General features: G+C 51.3%; 1 protein-coding gene across 1 annotated transcript; it reads left to right on the forward strand.

Moving 5' to 3' along the window:
• The first annotated feature begins 2269 nt into the window (after window positions 1-2269).
• Window positions 2270-21514, forward strand: Avil (advillin). The gene is made up of 19 exons (XM_041671605.1): window positions 2270-2347; window positions 3737-3811; window positions 4906-5102; window positions 6650-6758; window positions 6836-6946; window positions 7216-7418; window positions 7820-7898; window positions 8020-8118; window positions 8948-9101; window positions 9200-9300; window positions 9701-9838; window positions 9925-10083; window positions 10688-10867; window positions 14075-14220; window positions 14683-14827; window positions 16999-17187; window positions 17563-17631; window positions 19198-19323; window positions 20993-21514. The coding sequence occupies exons 1-19, from the start codon at window positions 2282-2284 to the stop codon at window positions 21104-21106; spliced, it is 2460 nt and encodes an 819-aa protein (XP_041527539.1). The 5' UTR covers window positions 2270-2281; the 3' UTR covers window positions 21107-21514.
• The last annotated feature ends 1859 nt before the right edge of the window (window positions 21515-23373 follow it).

Below are 23373 nucleotides of genomic sequence, written 5' to 3' on the forward strand. Positions count from 1 at the left end.
AGTCAAGCCCAGGGCTAGCTTGGCTATGATTGGCCAGAGCTAGGAAAATGTGGTTATGATGCAAACACAAGCAAATATATCCCGGCGTCTGTGCAGCCATTGCTGAACTGAGGCAGCAGGACCTGAAGCCGCCTGCTTTTGGGGGGTAGTTCATCAGTACTTCACCCGCTGCTTTGCCAGCAAACGGACAGAGAGGGCGAGGTAAGTCTGTTGACTGTATACTTTCTGTACTCAGTCAGATGCTGAGTAGATATGGCAGAAAGTGGAGGATTGGTGGACCTTGCTTTGCTTTTGTCTTCGGGAATGAAGCTGTTGAAAAGATTGAGCCAGGAGTTTGTGACCAGAGCTTTGTGAACTTACTAGAGGAAGTACCTGTAGAGCCCACTGAGGAAGTTGAGCATGTGGCGGGGGGGGGGGGAGACACCCCCCCCAATCTGTTCCTCTGTGGAGCAAGAAAAGTTTAAACCCCAGCAGATTACAAACCACTAGCTTTTAATTTGGAATCCCCAAACCACACCCTGTGCCCTTGATCTTCGCAGCCCCCTGAGTACCCTAAAGGGCTGATGACTAGGACTTGGGAAGAAAGGGATCCAGCTTTGGGGCATTTTGTTGTGGAGGGTGGATTTGATTGGCCTTCTGGGTGTGGCAGTACCTGGATCTTGTGTCCCTTGTCAGCTCCTGGATTTTGAAGTCGATGGGGGACATGGTGCTGTATTGGGGGTTCTGAGACTCGCCGTGCTAATGCCAGTTGGTTAGGCTTTACTGGATTAATTGGGAATATATTGGCTCTGGTTCCCTTTGCTGAGTGAGTCAAGCAAAATTTAGAGCCTGAAGAAAACCAGAGTATTTCCTGGTGATTCTGAGCCGCTCAGGGTGGGGCAGCACAATTTATCAAATTAAATCCTCAAACACTGGCAGTTCCGCATCACGGCTCTGCCTTAGTCTGCTGCGAGCTGTGCCCAAAGGGACCTGGCTCTTTGGTGGTCATGGCACAATCCTCCCCAAACCCAGTTTTGTCCATCAAGGATCACGAAAAGAATGGTCACTTTCCTTTAAGGGGTGGGGTGACACTATTGATGACAAATGGTCCTACCATTTGAACTACACCCCATCTACACCCCATCCCAGCCGTGCTACACTTGACCAGCCCAGTATACCGCCAGATAGCAAACATCCACATAATCCCCCCCGGCAGCTAATTTTGCTTATTAATCTCTCATAAATCCACCCATCCCATCCCTACTTTGAGTCTCAGGAGAAAGCAGTCTAGTAGTCATTTGGGGAGCTGTCAGCCCAGTCTCCCTGAGAGCAGGACTTGAGGGCGGCATGAACACAGGTCCAGGGTAACCCTGTGTGTGTTAACCAGGCCACATCTGACCGTAGAAAGGGTCCCCAAGGTCTCCAAGGTCGTCAGAGCACTTCCTCCCTCCCAGCCTTCCTCAGCCCTGCAGGTGCTAGGCACCTCCAGGCTCGCTGAGCACAGGTGGGAGAGAAGCTGGGGTAGGGGCAAGGAGGCCACACCCACCTTCCCCCATTGGCACCCTGAGCCTAAAACAGGCTTTCACAATCAGATAGGAAGATACGAAAATAAAAGGTATGGAGCTGTGTCTAGTGGTAGAAGTCCGTAACTGAAGCAACTCAGGAGGCCAAGGCAGACTCTGCGACCACCTGGGCTATGTGGAGAGACCCTATGGACAGAGCAGATGTCATTCTAGTGTGTGCTTGTAGACAAGTTGGTTCCTACCTCTTCAGCCCTCATTTGTGCTAGGGCGTGACAGGGCCACCGCCTGGGCATGGTACAATGTGTGCAAAGTGAATCAAGGCAGGCTTGACATCACCCCCTGCCCCCAACAGAGAGCTGATAGCGCCCAATAGAGAGATGCTGCTCTTCCAGAGAGCCTGACTTTGATTCCCAGCACCTGCTTAGGTGGCTCACAACCACCTGTAACTCCAGCTTCAGGGACTCTAACACCTCTGCCTCCCAGGGGCACCCACAGCCCATGCATACACCCACCAACACACAGATCGCTATCAGCTAGAACTCTCGACCAGGGAGCAGCAGGTGGAAACAAACCTCTGGACGCAGGGCTGGTCCAGCCAGATCATCACTATGATCTTGAACTACCATCTACCGCGGTGAGATGGTATTGGGCGGAGGGCACCAAAAGGGCATGCAGCGCATGGCTGATGCGACGGAAGTCTTGGGAGAAGTGGCGGTTCCCTGTCCACTGTGAGGGGTGTCACCTCCGGCTTTGTGATATTTCAGTTCCAGGAAGACACTATGTCCCTGAGCAGTGCTTTCAGGGCCGTGGGCAATGACCCTGGGATCATCACCTGGAGAATTGAGGTGAGCCGAATGGGAATCACACCCACCCTGACGACTGGGATTTGAGCCTGTGGCCTCTGAGGGCCAGCATCAAGGGCAGGTTTTCCCAGCCTGTGCTCAGTGCAGGTCCCCAAACCGAACCAAGCTTGTCCTTCATCCAGCCATCTGCTTGGTGAGTCTGCACTTCCAGTAAACACCTCCGAAAGATGTTTACCTTCCCCAGAGATTCTTGGCAGCTGGTCAGAGAAACGGAACATAATCATCGTAGGAACACTGGTCCCTACCAGTTTGGGGAGGGGGGCACGCTGAACAGATGGCCATTGCTCATCCCTTTACCCTGTGGGTTTGGTCTCCTCTGAGTGGCTCTGAGCTCTGGTCTGGGTCACCTACTGGATACAGGACACACCCACGTCTACCTAGTCAGTTGCAGCAGCTAGAACACCATAAGTAACACGTCCCTGCTCAATTCCAAAGTGTGAGTCACTGCTTTCTGGCAAGCCTCCAAGAGGCTTGTGGGAAGCCCAGCCTACTTCCAGTGTTTAAGGCTCCCTCCCTATTTACTTCAAAATGAATAGGAAGGCTCGCCAGGTGGCTTAGTGGATATAGGTATTGTGCAGCCAAGTCTGGACCTGAGTTAAGCCCTGGAACTCACGCGGTGGAGGAAGAGAACGGACTCCATCAAGTTTCTCTGCCTTCCACATGTACAGGGTGGCTCTTGGGCACACCCGATAAATAAATGTAAGAGAGGGGGGGAATAGGCACTAAACCGGACTCATCAATCTTTTCACACTTAACATCCAGATTTTACACAGAACTTACACAAATATGGCTGCAGGCTTGCCTTACTTGGGAAGAAATTGTGTCGTTTTTCATGTGAGGCTGTGTATATGGTCCTCCTAGAATGAGCAGATCAGGGAAGGGCCCCAACTCAGGCTCTGAGTGCAAGACACTCAGCCTCAGTACCACCAGCTGCTGGCTCTCTCTCCCTGCTGTTAGCCTCCCCTTTGCTCAGCTTCCCAGACTTCCTTTGAGGAGCCTGGTGGCTCTAAGTCAGTGAGGGAGCTGAGGGTTGGTCAGAGGAGGGGCTTTGACTTGACAGTTATACCCAGTTCTTCCCCTTCCATGGGCTTGCCTGGGGTGGGGGTGGGGGTGAGGCTCACAGGCCTTTCCAGAGGACTAGGGATGAACAAGCAGGACACGGGAAGGACACTGGGAGGACACCACAGCAAATTCGGAGCCAGAGGGATTAGTGGCAAGCTCCCAGTCAGAGCAGCAGGCCTGTGCTGTGTTGGCCACCTGCCCCGTAAGGCTGTGGCAACAGCTCTTCCTCCATCCGTGCCCAGCGGCAGAGAGGGAGGCTGCAGGGAGGGCGGGAGGCAGTATGACTGCATACTCTTCTAATCCTTGTAGAAAATGGAGCTGGTGCTGGTGCCTCAGAGTGCTCATGGCAACTTCTACGAGGGAGATTGCTACGTCATCCTTTCGGTGAGCAACGTCTTCCACGTTCAAATTCCTTCCTCAGCAGGCAGTTCCCAGGCCGTAGAAACCCAACTGTGAGAAAAGCGGGCGCCTGTGTCTGTCTAGATTCTCCATCATGGCACGCAGAGCCTCAGGCTGACTGAGATTGGCCACCACCAAGCCTGGGGTTGTGGTTGTGCATTGGAGGGTAGGCACACGCCCCTGCCTCTGACACACACACACACACACACACACACACACATAGCGCCTCCCCCTTCCACGGTCAGCCGCACACTGAAGTGTTCTGATTAGGGCCACACAAATACACAACCTGTCTGTGGCCACAAAGTTCTCATTGTGAGCTAAGTAAGAGAGTTTCTGTTGCTGTGATAAATGTCCTGACCAAAAGCAACTTGGGGAGGAAAGGGTTTTACTTCATACAGTGTGGCTTTTATTTTTCTATATCCCAGGGCCACCTGCCTAGGGTTGGCACCACCTGTAATGGGGTGGGGCCCTCCACCTGTAGTGGGCGGGGGCGGGGCCCTCCCACATCAATCACCAGTCAAGAAAAGCTAAGCAGGACAAGTGGTATAGGCCTATGATCATAGCGCTTGGGAAGCAAAGGCAGGAGGATTCCCAACTCCAAGGTTAGCCTGGGCTACCTAGTGAGTTCTTGACTAGCCCAAGATATACACAAAAACCGAAACAGTGGCGGATGGTGGCCCCCTCCTACAATCCTAACACTTGTGTGTGGGGTGAAACCGGAAGATTGTGAGTTTAGGGCCAGCCTCAGAGAGTTTGAGCTAGCTTGGGCTACACAATAACGTTTTAAAAAGTGTTCATTCTGGCGGAGGAAACAACACCTTGTATGGACAGTGCTGGCAGCTGTACGGTTGTTGAGTGCAGGGACCTAAAGACTTAGCCTGTAGTACAACTGGGGAAAGAGTCCCCTCTTTAGGAACAAGCTGCCACCTTCCGCCAATGTGGGCAAGCAGGCCTGTAGATGGGTCGGACCAGCTCTAGTGCCCACTTACGGATAGATAGCAGAGGGTTGCCTGCCAGGGAAGTCAGCAGAGCGGCAGACGGGAATGTGGGCCTCACCCGCCTCCGGCTTCTCCTAGACCCGGAGAGTGGGCAGCCTCCTCTCCCAGGACATCCACTTTTGGATCGGGAAGGACTCCTCCCAGGATGAGCAGAGCTGCGCGGCCATCTACACCACACAGCTGGACGACTACCTGGGAGGCGGCCCCGTGCAGCATCGCGAGGTCCAGTACCACGAGTCGGACACCTTCCGGGGCTACTTCAAGCAGGGGGTCATGTGAGTCTATGCGCGGGAGAGACGGACACAGCTGTTTCCGAGAGCGGAAACTAAAGGGTCGGTAGGCCTTGGAAGAGACCAGAGAGACCGAAGCAAAGAGCAAAGCAGAGCAGTCACCCGAGCCCATCGGGGTGGGGCGGGGCCCAGTGCTGGGCGGGCTGAGCACCCGCATTGCACGCTGGAGCATAACTAGGGCTGCTGAGGCAAATTCATTTCTCAGAACTCTAAACCCCTGACACACCCAGGGCCCTGAGTGTGTGTGTGTGTGTGTGTGTGTGTGTGTTTTGTTTTTGTTTTTGTTTTTGTTTTTCGAGTCAGAATCTCTCTGCATAACAGTCCTGGAACTCGCTTCATAGACCAGGCTGGCCTTGAACGTAGATTCCTCCCCCATGCTGGGATTAAAGGCGTGTGCTACCACCGCCCAGCTGTTCCAGAGCATTCTCAACAGTGGTGGGAGGAGGCTGTGGTCAATGTAGGTGTCCATCACAGGGAGATGTGTGCATAGGCAGCAGCAGATTAAATACACACGCGCGCACACACACACACACACACACAGACACACACACAGACACACACACACACACACAGACACACACACAGACACACACACACACAGACACACACATACAGACACACACAGACACACACACAGACACACACACAGACACACACACACAGACACACAGACACCCACAGACACAGACACACAGACACACACAGACACACACACACACAGAGACACACACAGACACACACAGACACAGACACACAGACACACACACACACAGACACACACACACAGACACACACAGACACACACACAGATACACACACACAGACACACACACACATACAGACACACACAGACACACACACACAGACACACACACAGACACACACACACACAGGCACACACAGACACACACAGACACACACACACAGACACACACACAGACACACACACACACACACACACAGACACACACATACAGACACACACACACAGACACACACACAGACACACACACACACAGACACACACACACACACAGACAACAGGCTGAGATGTACAACAGAGTGCCAACTTCTTTTTCTATTAAAAAAAATCGTGCACACAGGCAATAGGACACATTTCACTAAATGAAGAAGGGACATTCATCTGCCAGAATATGAGACACATCAGGGAGAGGTCTGGGAGGTTGCACGTGGGTGTGGGGATACATAGACATAACATGGGTGTGGCACACGTCTATAATCCAAACTTGTGAGGTTCCCTCTGCCCTTAACACGGCCCTTCTGGTTCTTGGGACTTGGCATTATAATACCTCGGCTCAAATGTCCCTTCAGAAAGACAGCCCTGGCCTTAGACACCGAAGAGACCCTCGGGAGAGCAGGTGCAGGTCTGCATTTACTTTGCACATTTGCAAAATACCCCACGTGGGTAGAAACTCATGCCCGCGTGTCATTACTGCATTTAATTCACAACAGTCTCCTAGAACCTAGCAAGGAGCAGGCGCCCAACAGTAACTGGATTGCTATCCCCTCAGTTACAAAAAAGGGGGCGTGGCCTCTGGGATGAAGCACGTGGAGACCAACACGTACGACGGGAAGCGGCTGCTACACGTGAAAGGGAAGAGGAACGTCAGGGCCACTGAGGTGAGTCCCACCCTGTGACTGTCCTGCCCCGACGCCTAGGACCAGCCCTCTACACAGCCCTGACCTTCCCCACACAGGTGGAGATGAGCTGGGACAGTTTTAACCGAGGCGACGTCTTCTTGCTGGACCTTGGAATGGTTATCATCCAGTGGAACGGCCCGGAGAGCAACAGTGGGGAGCGACTCAAGGTCTCACTCTCTCCCATCTCCTCCAGGCCTAGAGCTGGGCCTCCTGGGTGCCTTTGCCCTTTGCCTTCTATGCTGGCTGACCTTCCGAGGTTCCAGGAGGACTCCTGCCTTAGAGCAGACCCTAGCTTACAGCTAGAACAAGGGCAGATCTCACCCTGGGGCTCCTCGGCGTCAGGGTAATTTATCTGCAATCCTGGTGGCTCCCACTGAAGCCATCTGGAAGGAAGGGGTACTGGGTGAGTTGAGTCTCCCTTGGGCTTCCTTGGCAGGCCATGCTTCTGGCAAAGGACATTCGGGACAGGGAGCGAGGGGGCCGTGCTGAAATCGGAGTGGTTGAGGGAGACAAAGAGGCAGCCAGCCTGGAGCTGATGACAATCCTCCAGGACACCCTTGGCCGGCGCTCCATTATCCAGCCTGCAGTTCCTGACGAGATCGTGGATCAGCAGCAGAAATCAAATATCATGTTGTATCAGTGAGCACTCAATCCTGACTCTGGGCTGGAGGCTGGGGGTGGGGAGATGGCCCCTAGAAGACCAGGCACTCAGCTTGGGCGAGGCATCTACTTTTGTGCTCTTGGGTCAGCCTTCTTAAAGATATCTCCCACAAGCAGCTCAGAGACAGCCCCTCTCGAGGAGGTAGCTATCCTCTGTTCTTGTTAGAGTCTCCTGACCTCTGGGTGAGACTTCCTGTACTCTGGTATATCCACACCAGCGGATGTGAACGGGATAGAGTTTGGAAGGGACACACTATCACCTCCAGAGAACAGAGTTTGTCTTCCCCTCTGGACTCAAGCTGTGCACTACAGCAGGGCTTTAGCTATCTATCAGATGCTCTCCAGAGAGAAGGTACAGGTTAGTCTCCCTCCTTCCCCAGTGTCTCGGATGCAGCTGGGCAGCTGGCAATCACAGAGGTGGCAACAAGGCCTCTGGTCCAGGACCTACTGAACCATGATGTAAGTAGACCTGGAGGGGACTTTGCTTGGGAAAGCCGGAGTAACTTCAAAGGCAGACCCTGGGCAGAGTCCTCCTTCCAGCTCATGTATCAGTAACCATACCTGTTCCTGGCTGACTCAGGACTGCTACATCCTGGACCAAAGCGGAACCAAGATCTATGTGTGGAAAGGCAAAGGAGCCACGAAGGTTGAGAAACAGGCGGCCATGTCCAAAGCCCTGGTAGGAGCTGTAAATGTGTGATACCACCCAAGTACTCTGCCAGGACACACCAGGCACTGAGCACAGAACAAGTGGCAAGAACTTCACAGTAAACAGAGCGAGTGGGATACAGAGGCAGAATTTACCTTTCCCAGCTGAGTGAACAAGACCTCTGAGCTTCAGTTCCTGATATCTAACAGGGGTACCCCTGTCTCCCAGAACCATGTGGGAGGTAGTGGTGCATGCCTTTAATTTCAGCACTCAGAAGGCAGAGGCAGATCTCTGTAAGTCCGAGGCCAGCCTGGTCTACAGAGTGAGTTCCAGGATAGCCAAGGGCTTCACAAAGAACCCTGTCTCGAAAAACAAAACGAACAGAAAGAAAAAGTCATAAAACACTCAGAACCATACAGGAGTTATGTTAGTGAGGGGGGTGTCACATGTCCACATTAGGGGACCAGTCTTCAAGGGGCATTTACTAAATTTTTCAGACCTAGCACATAACCCAGGTGTGATTCCTTAAAAGCAGTAAAAGCCTGTCTCGAAATTTCTTTTAAGAAAAAGCAATAGCTGAGCTATGATACAAAGTCGGTAGAGTTACACAGTAGGTCTTGCAAAATCAACCCATAATGGTCATAGCCATGGCAGTCTAGCGGGGAGACCCAAGGTGTTTGCATCTTTTGGTGGCAGGTTACATGGGACCTTAGACAAAAAGTGAGGTAGAAGTTGGCTATGATTCCCAAGGGCGGGGAAGGGAGGGTCCTACCACCTGACTTCAGAGGAATGAATTGCCAGATGAGCAAACACTTGGCATATGCCCTGGCTGACGTGCTTTTATATGGGAGTGCCGTAGGATTTCATCAAGATGAAGGGTTACCCCAGCAGCACCAACGTGGAGACCGTCAATGATGGCGCCGAGTCGGCCATGTTCAAACAGTTGTTCCAGAAATGGTCCGTGAAGGACCAGACTACAGGCTTGGGCAAAATATTTAGCTTTGGCAAAATTGGTGAGTTTTCCCCTCGTGTGTGTTCTTGCGTTTAGAGCCCTAGGATGGGGCATGTGTGTGTCTCGCTCACTCGGCCTTCTCCACCCCTTTCTCTGCAGCTAAAGTTTTCCAGGAGAAGTTCGACGTGAGCCTCCTACACACCAAGCCGGAAGTGGCTGCCCAGGAGAGGATGGTGGACGATGGCAATGGCAAAGTTGAGGTGAGCCTGGCGAGGGCAACACTAGGCCCCTGGGACGGCCCTGCTGCAGAGGAGGGCAGCCTGATCTGCAGACACTCCACGATTCTGTGCTCTCTAAGGAGTTGGCTGTTCCCCCACAACATTCAGGAAAGTGAGAGACACATCCCCACAATGGCCATCACCTAGAAGACACATCTAAGCCATCACTCAGTCTATGAAGACCTAGGTTGTACTGGACCAGTGTAACCTGTGACCCCCACCCTCAGAATTCATATCACGCAATGTGATTGGCCTTCCAGGCAGAACAGACACACAGAGAGAGAGGGGGAGTACTTGGGGTGGATGTTAGCACCATCCCCTCTTGGGTTCTCTGAGCAGGATGCCCCTCTCTGGGTAGCCTAGTGTCTCCTCTTGTGCCCAGGTCTGGAGAATTGAAAACCTGGAGCTGGTTCCTGTGGAACATCAGTGGTATGGCTTCTTCTACGGGGGAGACTGCTATCTGGTGTTCTACACTTATGAAGTAAATGGGAAGCCCCACTACATCCTCTACATCTGGCAGGTAGGCCAGCCAGCTCTCAGTGATGGATCCAGATGCCCCGGCCATGGGACCGAGGTCCATCCATCACTCCTCTCTCACCGCTGCAGGGCCGCCACGCCTCACAGGATGAGCTGGCAGCCTCGGCCTACCAGGCCGTGGAGGTGGACCAACAGTTTGGTGGAGCCCCAGTGCAGGTTCGGGTGAGCATGGGGAAGGAGCCACGCCACTTCATGGCCATCTTTAAAGGAAAACTGGTTATCTACGAGGTGAGGACCTGCAGACGAAACCACCTGTGCAGGGATGCTCAGGGCTGAGGAGTCCGCATAGAGCAGGACAGGCCAGGGTTGGGTGAGGGGGGTGTGCGTCAGGGGGCCGACACAGGGGACAATGACAGTGATAGTCAAGGGACTCTCCATGCCTAGCGAGTCCAAGCCCCTGTCCAGTTGGTGCTCACCATCTTTTGCAATCTGAGCCGTGTTACGGGTACAGGCGTAGCCGCCTCAGTTGCCCACCCTGCACCCTTCCGACACTGCTCTGCTCCCCTTCCCTCACTGCCCAGATGTCTAAGGCCCACTTCTGGGGAGCCCTGGTGGAGCATGGGCAGGCAACGCAGTGACATGTCAGTTGTTGCATCGAGTCCCTTGCTATGTAGAAGCCAATCTGCTTCCTCGTGGGCATCTGCTTCACAGACTTAGACTGAGGTCGGTGAGAGGTGGCAGACACTGGCGTAGGGCGACATTCCCACTTGGATCCTTTCCAGGTAGCCTAGAAGACCCTGAGGGGTAAAGATGGGATCCAGTACATCTCGGTCCACGACAGCCACCTCACGTGGTCCTCCATGGATCTGGCCTCCACTTTTCTTCTCTCTAGGGCGGGACTTCCAGGAAGGGAAATGCAGAGCCTGACCCTCCGGTAAGACTCTTCCAGATCCAAGGAAATGACAAATCCAACACCAAAGCAGTGGAAGTCTCGGCCTTCGCTTCCTCGCTCAACTCTAACGACGTCTTCCTGCTGCGAACTCAGACAGAACATTACCTGTGGTATGGCAAGGTAAGAAGGCTGCTGGTGTCCTAGCCCCTGGAGCTTGCCACGCTTGCCCTGGCTCCACCCTCAGCCCCGCCAGCAAGGCGAAAGGTACTAAAGAGTAGGCTGGTGCCTCAAGCGGAGGGCCTGCACCCCCAGTCTTCAGAGGAAGCGTCCACATTCCGCAGTCAGGCCCCCAGAGACATGGCGTGTGTTCCCATGCATGGACCCTGAGTCAGTGCTCGTCCCCTGTGGCAGGACAGGCTGACAAGGACAAAGCACAAGAGATGCCATCACTCCAGGCTGTACAGAGCTTTAAAAGAGAATTCAGGGCCCGGTGTGGTGATGTGTAGCCTAACCAGCTCTTGGGAGGCTGGGGCAGGAGGATCGTGAGTCCGAGGCCAGACTGTCTGGGCATAGTCAGAACCTATCTCAAAAAACCAAAAGAGTTTCTGGGGTGGGGTGAAGAGGGTGCCGGTGGGTTGGCTCAAGGGGTAAAGATGCTTGTCTTTGATCCCTGCATCCCACGGTAGAAAGAGAGATCTAACTCCTAAAAGTGGCCCTCTGACCTCCATACAGGTACTCCGGCATGCGTGCCTCCATCATAAAGACACATACAATAATTAATTAGTCAATTAACTAAATGAGAGGAAATGAATATGGTGTCACGAACCTGTATTTCTCGCTACTTGGGAGGTTGGTGTGGAAACATCTCAAACTCAAGGAGAGCCTGGCACAGCAAGACCCTGTGCCAAAAAAAAAGAGAGAGAGAGAGAGAAGAAACAAGCAAAAAATGGGGAACTGGCTAAGAAAAACGCCAAATATCACTGCTGGGGAATGTCATAGTAAGGTGTCACTACACTTCTATCGGATGACGAAAACACAAATAATATAAAACATGGTACAGGAACTTCCTGCACTGTTTGTAGGGCTGCAAAATGGGGCGTGTTGTAGAAAAGAGCCTGACAGTTTCTAAGAAATTACACTCACATTTCCCACACAATCCAGCAACACGCCCCCTGCATATTTACAGCAGTAGACTAAACCACTGTCTTCCGTGGCTGGGGAGATGGCGGACCCAGTACGGGGCTTTGCTGTTACAGCACAAACACCCGGGTTCCTATCCCCAGCACACGAAAGGCTGAGAGTAACCGGCATGCACATACATACATACATAGACATACATATATACACATACACACACATATGCATACACATACACACATATATACACATACACACACATATATATGCACATATATACACATACACACATATATATGCACATTATACACATACACACATATATATGCACATATATACACATACACACATATATGAACACACATATACACATACACACATATATGAACACACATATACACATATACACACATGTATGCACACACATAACACATATATACACATACACACATATATGCACATATATACACACACACACATATGCACACACATATACACATATATACACATACACACATATGCACACACATACACACATATATACACATACACACATATATGCACATATATACACACACATATATGCACACATATACACATACACACATATATGCACACACATATACACATATATACACATACACACATATGCACACATATATACACATACACACATATATATGCACATATATACACATGCACACACATATATGCACACACATATACACATATACACACATATACACATGCACACATATATATGCACATATATACACACACACACATATATGCACACACATACACACACATATGCATACATACATACACACACATATATATACATACATACACAGATATATACAGACATACACACATATATACACATACACACACGAACACAGAGACATACACTCTTTAGGGGCTGGAGAAATGGCTCAGCAGAGGTGCCTGTTGCACAGGACCTGGGTCTAGTTCCCACCTGTGGCTCACAGCCATCTGTGACCCTTGTTCCAGGAGATCCAGTGCTCTCTTTGATCTCCACAGGCACTGTGTGCATTAGTGCATACACACACGGACAAAACACTCAGACACATAAAATACATCTTAAAAAAAAAATACCCAGCACACAAAAACCCCTTACACAAAGAGTTGTCCACAGTTGTGTTGAGCACATGTATTTACAGTCCTCTCAAATAAGAAGAAATCTGGAGACCGGATAGACACAAGTGTTCCTACAATGGAGCACTCGGCAGTGAAGATGACAGCCATTCATGCACTCAGCCTGGAGGATCTTCAATTCATGCGAACTCAAAGTATCCGAACGCCGAGATGGAATGTCACTTGCTTCCACTTAAGAGAGTCTAGACACGGCGAGATCGTTCTAACGGAGAACAGCCTCGTTTAGCAGCTGTCCTGAGTTCACAACTCAGGGCTCCCCTCCAGAGGGGTAGGGAATGTCACGGCAATGGCACTGTGGCAACCAAGTTCTGTTTTTAAGCCCAACACAGTCAATTTTACTGTAATTTAAAAAAAAATTACAGTACAGAGACCAGGTAGTTGTGCACGCCTTTAATCCCAGTGCTCGGGAGGCAGAAGCAGGTGAATCTCTGTAAATTTGAGGCCAGCCTGGTCTACAGAGGGAGTTCCAGGACAGCCAGGGCTGTTATACAGAGAAACCCAATCTTAAAAACCCTTCCACTGGGCTGGAGAGATGGCTCAGAGGTTAAGAGCACTGACTGCTCTTCCAGAGGTCCTGAGTTCAATTCCCAGCAACCACATGGTGGCTCACAACCATCTGTAATGAGATCTGGTGCCCTCTTCTGGCCTGCAGGCATGGAGGCTGAACACTGTGTACATAATTAAAAAAAAAATCTTAAAAAAAAAAAAACCCTTCCACTGAGAGAAAGACTGAAAAGTGCTTGCGAGGCCTGGGGGTTCTAGTGCTTGCTCTAGATACGAGGCATTTGCTATGCATGTGCACGACCCTAGGCTTAAATACCCCCATATTTGCAATCAGGGAGCTCGTGTGCTAGGATTCTTGATGAAGCTAAACCAGCAGTGACTTCTGTCTGTGACCGCTGCGGGCTCTGGAACAGACAGGCCTACCCTTTGCCTGCGTGTCCTGCCTGCCTCCCCTCCCCGTCCTTAGGCGGTGCAGCTCAGAGCTGACTCAATACAGTTTCAAAAGTCTTGCGTCCCCTATCAAAGAGCCTCATGTTTCTAACACCTATGCCTCCCTCACCCACTCAGGGGTCTAGTGGGGACGAGCGGGCAATGGCTAAGGAGCTGGTCGAGCTTCTCTGTGATGGCAACGCAGACACTGTGGCTGAGGGCCAGGAGCCACCTGAGTTCTGGGGCCTTCTGGGAGGAAAAGCACCCTATGCTAATGACAAAAGGTACATGAACACTCCAGCCCTGTATCCTGGCTTCTCTGGCCTCTAGGCTTGTGGCCTGCACAGATCTTAAGATCCTTCACGGTGTTAAATATGATTTCTGGGCTGGGGACACAGCATAGTCCTTGTGCAAGCGTCGGGCCTGAGTTCCATCCCTCAGAATGTACATTACAAGACAGACAGACAAAAAACAGCTCCAGCAACTCAGGGTGCAATCCTGCCGCTGGGGGTGGTGGATGTGGGGGTGGAGACAAGAGGATCCCTTAGACTGCTGGCCAGCTAGTCTAGCCAAATTGATACACTCCAGGCTCTGTGAGAGACCCTGTCTCCAAAACAAGGGTGGAAGACACCCAAAGCCACCTCTGCCCTCATGTGTACATGCACACACGTGCACACACACACAGGCACCCACACAATGATCAGGATTCCTGTGCAGCTCTGCCCTTCCACATGACTGCCCTGCAGGTTACAGCAAGAAATCCTGGACGTCCAGGTCCGGCTCTTCGAATGTTCCAATAAGACTGGCCGGTTCCTTGTTACTGAGGTCACGGACTTCACCCAGGATGACCTAAACCCAGGTGATGTGATGCTCCTGGACACCTGGGACCAGGTAAGACACAGCCCCAGAGTTCAGGACAACTAGCAAAGATCCTAGTTTGGGCCGGTTTATGTGTGGCGTCCCTATCCAGGATGAAAGCTAGTGCTGGGCCAACTAAGTGAAACATCTTCAGTGGTGACTAGAGTGCTTTATGCCACAGTCAGAACAGAACAGTGTTTAAAACTATCCAGCTAAGCCGGTGTGGCGGCGCACGCCTTTAATCCCAGCCCTCGGGAGGCAGGGGCAGGCAGTCTCTGAGTTTGGGGCCAGCCTGGTCTATAGAGCGAGTTTCAGGACAGCTACAAGTAGAAACCCTGTCTCAAAACAACGACAATGAAACTCACCAACTATATTAGTTAGGGTTTCTATTGCTGTGACGAGACACCATGACCACAGCAACTCTTATAAATGAAGATTTAATGGGGATGGCTCGCTTACAGTTCAGAAGTTTAATCCATTGTCACCATGGCGGGAAGCAAGGCAGCATGCAGGCGGACATGGCTCCGAGAGAAGGAACTGAGAGTTCTTACATCTTGACTCACAGGCAACAGGAAGTGGTCTGTCACGCTGGGCATAGCTTGAGCATATAAGAGACCTCAAAGCCCGCCTCCCCAGTGACACACTTCCTGAGAGTGCCACTCATTTTGAGACCCATTTTCTTTCAGACTGTGCCAGCCTTAAGCCAGTATGCTGCACAAGCCTGGAATCCAGGCAGCTAGCAGGTAGAGGCAGGAGGATCAAAGTTTAAGGTCAGCCAGGGTCCCTGTCTCAAAAACCTAAACCTAGAAGGTGGACCGGCAAGACGGCCCAGTGAGTAAGGTGCTTGCCACCAAAGCTGAGGACCAGAGTTCAATCCCCATGACCCACGCAGTGGAAGGAGAGAACTCTGACTCCTGTAAGTTGTCCTCTGACCTCCACACCTACACTGTGGCACACACGTGCCCACACGCGTTAAATAAATGGATACAATAGAAAATTTAAACGAAACAAATTCCTCTCCCCACCCTGGGAACTTTCTCACCTTACTTTGGAAAGCAAAGCGTAGCATATGTCCCGCCCCTATTTGAGGATGGATGACACCGGATCCCAAAGCCTTCTAGGAAGTATGAATGAGACATCTCCCTGAGTGTGTCGTTGCCTTCAGATCAGCTTAGCGAGCTTCCTCCATGCTAATGGCTGTGCTAAGCAATGTCGCCAGGTGAAGAGCCCACCCGACGGTGTTTATAGGCTAGTGGGGAGGGCCAGGCAAAGAATCATCAGTGCTTTATGAGATATAGAAGACATTCAGTATGGTTCAGGGCTCTGAGAGGAATCTCCTGGAGAAGACGGCTCCCGGATGAATAGTAAAGGATGAGTAGGGCCCGGGGCAGAGGAACGGGAACCTGGGCAGCAAGACGTGAAATCCTACCAGAGAATAAATAAGCCTGACATGGTGGGTCACACTTGCAATCCCGGCACTTGGGAGGCTGAGGCAGGAGAATTTCTGTGAGTTCAAGGTTAGCCTTGGGTACAGAGAGAAAGAGTAAGCTTGAGGCCAGCCTGGGCTATAAAGTGAGATACTGTCTCAAAACCAACCAGACAAACAAACAGAAAGACAGAGCTAAGATGCACCCTAGGGTAGCATCTGAGAAGTAGCTGTGGACTGTGGACCTGGCCTATCAGTCACTGGAGAGCAGGATGGGGGCCCAGAAAGAGCTGCTGCTGGCTGCATGAAAGCAGTGACGGGAAGAGAGAAGTGGTGACAGGCCAGAGGTCTGCCATGGTCAAGCTGGCAAGTCCAGTAACTCACTGGATATAGACTATGGCCCTGACTGTCGTGACGTTCTGGCCTAGGGTGACTGTCTGGATGGCTCAGGCATACTAAGAATGGACATTTCAGTAGGCACTTAGACAAGAAGGGCTACATTTGGCTCTGCTGAGGTTTGAGGAACACAGAGGAAACATGAGTGTCTTGTAGGCTGTTAATTCAGGAAGCTTACTTAGGTTTGGGAATGAAGAGACCCATGGCGATTAAAAAAAAAAAATCACAAAATCAAGCTTCTTCCAGAACCTTCCTCTTGAGACCACGCATGAGGCCAAGAGCATTTTCTGTGGCTCTGACTGGCTGGGGGGATGGGGCGGTGTGCATAGCAGCACTTAGTCCTTGCCGTGACCACACTGACATTATAAAACTGGTGCCACAGGTGTTCCTGTGGATAGGAGCTGAGGCCAATGCCACAGAGAAGGAAGGGGCCCTCTCGACTGCCCAGGAGTACCTGGTAACTCACCCCAGCGGCCGAGACCCCGACACACCGATCCTGATCATCAAGCAGGGCTTTGAGCCTCCTACCTTCACAGGCTGGTTCCTGGCATGGGATCCTCACATGTGGAGTGTAAGAAACTGGGGGTGCCATTCTGACTGCCAGGGAGCTCAGAACCCAGGGCGGGGGTTGGGTACTGACTCAAGAGCCAAGTAAAACCAGGCCCTCACTCTCCCTTCCCTCTGAATTCCTTGCCTTGCTTTGCTTCTCTTGGGCTTCATTCCCATGGGAGAATGCTGAGCTCTGAGAGCGGGCCACCTGCTTCTTCTTGCCACCAAAGAACGTTGATCATGTGTAAGGCCCTTTGGACCCTACGTGAACCTCAAGCATACCGAAATCCTTTAAGATTCTACCACGTTTTGCTTTTCCTGAAAATACACACGGTCCCTCATATGCGTCTTCCCTGTTATCAGCCAATACCTCATCCTGTTTTTTGTCTCTTTGCAGGCGGGAAAATCATACGAGCAGTTAAAGAAAGAACTGGGAGATGCCGCTGCTATCGTGCGAATCACGGCGGTAAGTGGGGTCTACCCTCAGACAAGGCTGCCACTGCTCTCGTGTGAATCACGGCCGAGGGGAGGGAAGGGGGGTGCTGTTCCCCTTAGACAAGGCTCTCTCCAGAAGCATGGAGCGACAGCATATGCTACAAATGCCACACAGGCAAACCCTCGGTGCCTTTAAGGACTCCCCCGGTTGTCTCCTTGGATGCAAAGAGGTTTTTGTTTTGCTAGACATGCAGACTAGACTCTACTGCTGAATTACACCTATCCTCAGAGGTATTTTAAATCAGCAGAAAAGCAGGTCGCAAGCAAGAATGGGAAAATCCTGAGGTCTAGGTCAACCTAGTCTACACAGTAAGACCTTCGTCTCAAAAATAGTGGGGGGTGAAGGAGGGGGAGAAAAAGCAGGTCTCAGAGCCAAGCTCCTAATTTCCTGCCTAACAGAACATGGGGATGGTGGGGCAAGGGTAGAGAGCTGGCTTAGTTGGGGGCCGAGGGGGTTGGGGGTTGAGATCTGGCTCAGCAGAGAGAGCATGCGCTGTTCCTCCAGACTGCCGGCAAGTGTGTTGGGTGGCTCACAAGAGACGGTAACTACAGCCCCAGAAGTATATGTTCCTCTAGCTCCAAGAGCATCTGTACTTGTGTGCACATAGACACCCCCACAGACATAATGTACAAAATCAACTCGAGTTGAAGGCCTCCTTGGTGACACATTGAGTGGAGGGCCAGCCTGGGACACATGACCCTGCGTCAAAAACCAGACCAAATAAGAAAGGAAGAATAAGAACAAAACTTACCTATTATTCAGCTTTTCCGCCTCTCAGGAGAGATTAAGGTTACTGGCAGTGTTTCTCAGAGACAAGCTTCTAACCCAAATGATACTTTACTAGTTTCCGACAATGAAATCCGCAGCAGCTCGAGCTGCTGACCCCTATTTCAACAGCTAAAGCTGCTGACCCCTATTTTCAACAGCTAAAACAGTGGAGCCAGCAACCCTGGAGCGTCAGGACGGGATGCAAGGCACAAGGTGTTCAAACACTGTGCTCTATGAAGTCAGATCCCAAAGCGAATGGGAGGCTGTTAGTGTGTTTAAACCGGACGGACGTAAGCGTGCCTTCAGTCTCAAGGCGTTTAGCCACTGGAAACATGGGACTTAAATAAAAATGCCAAGAAAAGGGATGTGATCAGACAGAGTGTTCAGGGAAGACTTGCGGCTGGAGGCAGGAGTCGGTGGCAGAGCACCTGTCTAGCTAACGAGCTCTGGGTTCAAATCTCAGCACTACATAAATAAATACAGTAAAGACCTAAGTATGCACTACATAAATAAATACAGTACTACAAAATAAATACAGTAAAGACCTAAGTGTGGTGTGTACGCCACCCTGGCTCTAAGCACTCACGTTAGGCCTCCTGAATCAACTTTCCAAGGTCATTCTGACATGCATCCAAGTTTGGGGACCACCGTTCTGGAAGATGATCACAAAGAGTAAAGCAGCAGAAGCCAAAATGTAAACCTTACACACACAGAACTTACACGTGAGACCCCAGTCCCTGCCCATGTCTGTACTCTTCCCTTACGTAGGATATGAAGAACGCAACCCTCTCCCTGAATTCTAATGAGAGTGAGCCAAAGTATCACCCTATCGAAGTCCTACGGAAAAGTCAGAACCAGGGTCTGCCCGAGGACGTGAACCCTGCCAAAAAGGAGGTATGCAGCTGTGGGGCTGAAGGTGGGGGGTGGACTCCCCACAGGTTAAAGCACCAAGCTCGAGAAATGGCTCAGGAGCTTGGACACGCGGCGGGCACTCTAGGGGCATCTGTGCTTCTGACTCAGTTGGAGGTTCCTCCTTGACTTCCTTCCTACCCCCAAAGGCATCCATCCGGTAGCCTCTCTGCGGCTGGTCCAGTCCAGCCACCGTGCGCTACTGTGAACTAACCTGTTTGCTCATCATGCCCCAAATTCTTCCCTGGCATAATCGTAATTAACAGCCAGGGATGGTTCAAAAGCAGCTGATGCTGCTCTTTTTAAAATAAACACCTCCCGGCTGGCAAGACCACTCAGAGGGTAAAGGCATCTGCTGTCCAACTTAATGACCTGAGTTCGGCCCCCTGGACCCACATGGTATGAGGAGATGATGGTCCCACAAGTTGTCCCCTGATTTCTAAATGCATGCCCCTCACAAATGTAATAGAAAACTTTGAACCATCTCCAATGGCTTTCCACTGAAAAGACCCCAAAGCCCTCCAGCCTGGCCCTGTCCTTGGGGTCTCAACATCCTCCTAGCCCTGCTTTTCTATCCCTTGAACATGCTCACCCCAGCCATGGTGTCGGTACGCTAGCTCCTGGGAGAGTTCTCTGTCCCTAAAACACCTCAGAGCCAGCCCCTTGCCGGTTAGAGTTCAGCTCTGGTCGGCCTTCCCTGACCGCCAGTTTCCTATGTCCCGACCTCCCCCTCCCTGCAGCACACATGCCCCTTGGACTGTCAAGTTTTAGGGTTTAGTTAAATGAGTGAATATATTCAGGCTGAATGGATAGATGAGTGATTGGGATTTTTCCCTTGAAAGAGTTGATTAAAGGAGTCTGGATATTCTGTAACATCTTACTTAAGATGTTATGACCCAGTCTTAAGCATCTAGACTACATTGTTCTTAGATGCAGAGGCCACAGGTCAGTTGGGCTTGGGGGCCCATGACAGTAATCCGGGCACTAGGGTGACTAAGGCAGGGGAGTCACTATAGGTCCAAGCCAGCATGGCCTTGCTGTGAGTTCCATGACAGCCTGGGCTATGATGAGACGCTGTTTCAGAAAATAATAGTAAATAAAGCTTGTAGCTTAAAATGACCTCAACATGGGCACTGGATTGGTGTGAGCTACTCAACCTTGCATTTTAAGAATTCTGGGGTTTAGGGGTACAGTGCAGGGGTAGAGCACATTCTCAGGCTCCTCAGACAGTAGTCCTGGGGCCACTCTCTAGCACCAAATAAGTGTTCAATAAGAATGGTAGTTAAGGGCACAAAACAAACAACACTCCATTCGATTCTCCATCCTTCCAAAATCAAATGTTTTTTATAATCCATCCAGAACATAAAAAAACCTATTCCTGCCTATGGGGCAAGGAACCAGGACCTTGTGACAAATCCAATCAGCTTCTCCCACTGGCCCAGTGGGACTCCATGGCCAGTGAAGAACTTTGGTCTGTTACACTATTCCTGGACACCTATCTGATGCTGCCCTTCCAGGGCTCAAAGCCAGGCAGGGCCTCTTGCATGCTAGGCACGCACCCAGTTGCGCAGCTGCCTCGCCAGCCCACCCCTCACGTGCTGGCACTGGTGCCCGCCCTGCCTTCCGTCTCACTACAAGTTTTCTTTTCTCGCAGAATTACCTCTCGGAGCAAGACTTTGTGTCTGTGTTCGGCATGACAAGAGGGCAGTTCACTGCTCTGCCTGGCTGGAAACAGCTCCAGCTGAAGAAAGAAAGGGGGCTTTTCTAAAGCCAGGCGTCTGGTGTCCCACCACAGCAGAGAGCAAGCACACAGTGCCAACATCAGCCAAGAAGTCACACACCAACTGAGCCTGGCATTCGGCGGCTTCAGATACAACAGATCTGAAAGTCCCGGCGTGCTCTTTTCTCTTTCCCATTCGCCCTGGCGTTCCTTGGTTGTCGTACACTAGAAGGCTACCTACTCATGGTTTGGCTTTTGTGGCCTCAGCAGAAAGCATGAATATAGACAGGTTGAGAGAGAGAACCGGAAACTGAGCTTAAAATATCTAGTGCCTCAGGGCCCACATTTGCTTTAAACTACATACACCCTGTACCCGCAAACACTGGCGTTACTGCACACACTGAAGACTCCAAAGGCCCAGGTCTACCATGTGCCAGAGCATGCTCAACTTTTCAAATAAAGAGGCCACACGAGCACATCGGCGTCCTTTGCAGTCTTCCTTCTTATGGTAACTTTAGTTACGTAGCATTTCAGTGCTGAGAAAGTACAGAGGCCATGCTGAAGCTGGGCCTGGGTCACAAACCTGCAATCCCAGCTACCGGATCAGCTGGGACAGGCACACAGTGAGGTCAAGGCCTGCCAGGACTGTGGGGTGAACTCAAGGCCAAGCTCAGTGACTTACAAAGAGCCTGTCTCAAAATTATTTTGGGGGTGGGATGGGGAAAGGGGTTCCAAGACAGGCTTTCTCCTTGCAACTTTGGAGCCTGCCCTGGAACTCACTCTGTATACCAGGCTGGCCTCAAACTCACAGAGATCCGCCTGCCTCTGCCTCCCGAGTGCTGGGATTAAAGGTGTGCACCACCACTGCCTGGTGTGGCTCAGTATTTTTTTACAGTGCACAGTGTAGGGCAGGAGAGCTGGCTCAGGGGTTGAGAGCACTTACTGTTCTTGCAGAGGACCCAGGGCCAGTCCCCAGCTCCCACATGGTGGTTCACAAACATCTGTAGCTACAGTTCTCCAGGGGCTCCAATGTCTTCTTCTGATCTCAAGCAGGCACCAGGCATGGACACGGTACATATGCACACATGCAGGCAAACACTCATACACATGAAAGTAAATCTTAAAAAAACAAAGTGCACAGTAGTAAACTGCTTACCTGGTAGTATGCCTGAGGTCCTGAGTTCAATCCCCAGCATCAAAAGCAAATAAATAAATGGCTACGTTGTGGGGTCGTGTAGTTAACTGAACCACTATATTTCTGTCTCGAGCACAAGAATGTCAAAACCTGACTCATAGCTACCCAGGAAATCACACACATTTCACGAGCACATGCTAGTGTGTCTACACTTCAGAGGGCACGCTGTAGTTGTCAGAGGCACACACTAGTGTCTACACTTCAGAGGGCACGCTATAGTTGTCAGAGGCACACGCTAGTGTCTACACTTCAGAGGGCACGCTATAGTTGTCAGAGGCACACGCTAATGTGTGCACACTTCACAGGGCACGCTGCAGTCAGGGGCACGTGCTAGTGTGTGCACACTTTAGAGGACACGCTGTAGCTGTCAGGGGCACACGCTAATGTGTGCACACTTCAGAGGACACGCTGCAGTCAGGGGCACACGCTAGTGTGTGCACACTTCAGAGGGCTCGCTGTAGCTGTCAGGGGCACACGCTAGTGTGTGCACACTTCAGAGGACACACTGTAGCTGTCAGGGGCACACGCTAGTGTGTGTACACTTCAGAGGACACGCTGCAGTCAGGGGCACACGCTAGTGTGTGCACACTTCAGAGGACACGCTGCAGTCAGGGGCACACGCTAGTGTGTGCACACTTCAGAGGATACGCTGCAGTCAGGGGCACACGCTAGTGTGTGCACACTTCAGAGGGCTCGCTGTAGCTGTCAGGGACACACGCTAGTGTGTGCACACTTCAGAGGACACGCTGCAGTCAGGGGCACACGCTAGTGTGTGCACACTTCAGCACTGCAGTCATTAGCATTGGCGCCCACATCTTCCAGACCACTCTAGCACATCAACAGTATGAAATCCTGATCATGTTTTGTCACAGAACAAGACAGAGTCTGTAAGAAACTCAAGGAACAATGCGATAGACAATGGGGACTGGGTGCTGTAATTTTAAAAAATGGTGAAAGATGCCATGTGACAGGGCTCACTTTTTTTGTTTTTTGTTTTAATTGGGGGAAAGGGAATGGGAAAAGGAGGAAGGGGAGGGAGGAGACCAGCCTCTGGGGATGGGAGCAGCAGAAGAAAAGAGAGAGAGAGAGAGAAAGAGATGGGAGTGGGCAAGGCCACCTT

The sequence above is a fragment of the Microtus oregoni genome, unplaced genomic scaffold (assembly GCF_018167655.1).
Source record: "Microtus oregoni isolate MIOR12 unplaced genomic scaffold, Mior012 000001F_ref0000356, whole genome shotgun sequence".
Classification (NCBI taxonomy): Eukaryota; Metazoa; Chordata; class Mammalia; order Rodentia; family Cricetidae; genus Microtus; species Microtus oregoni.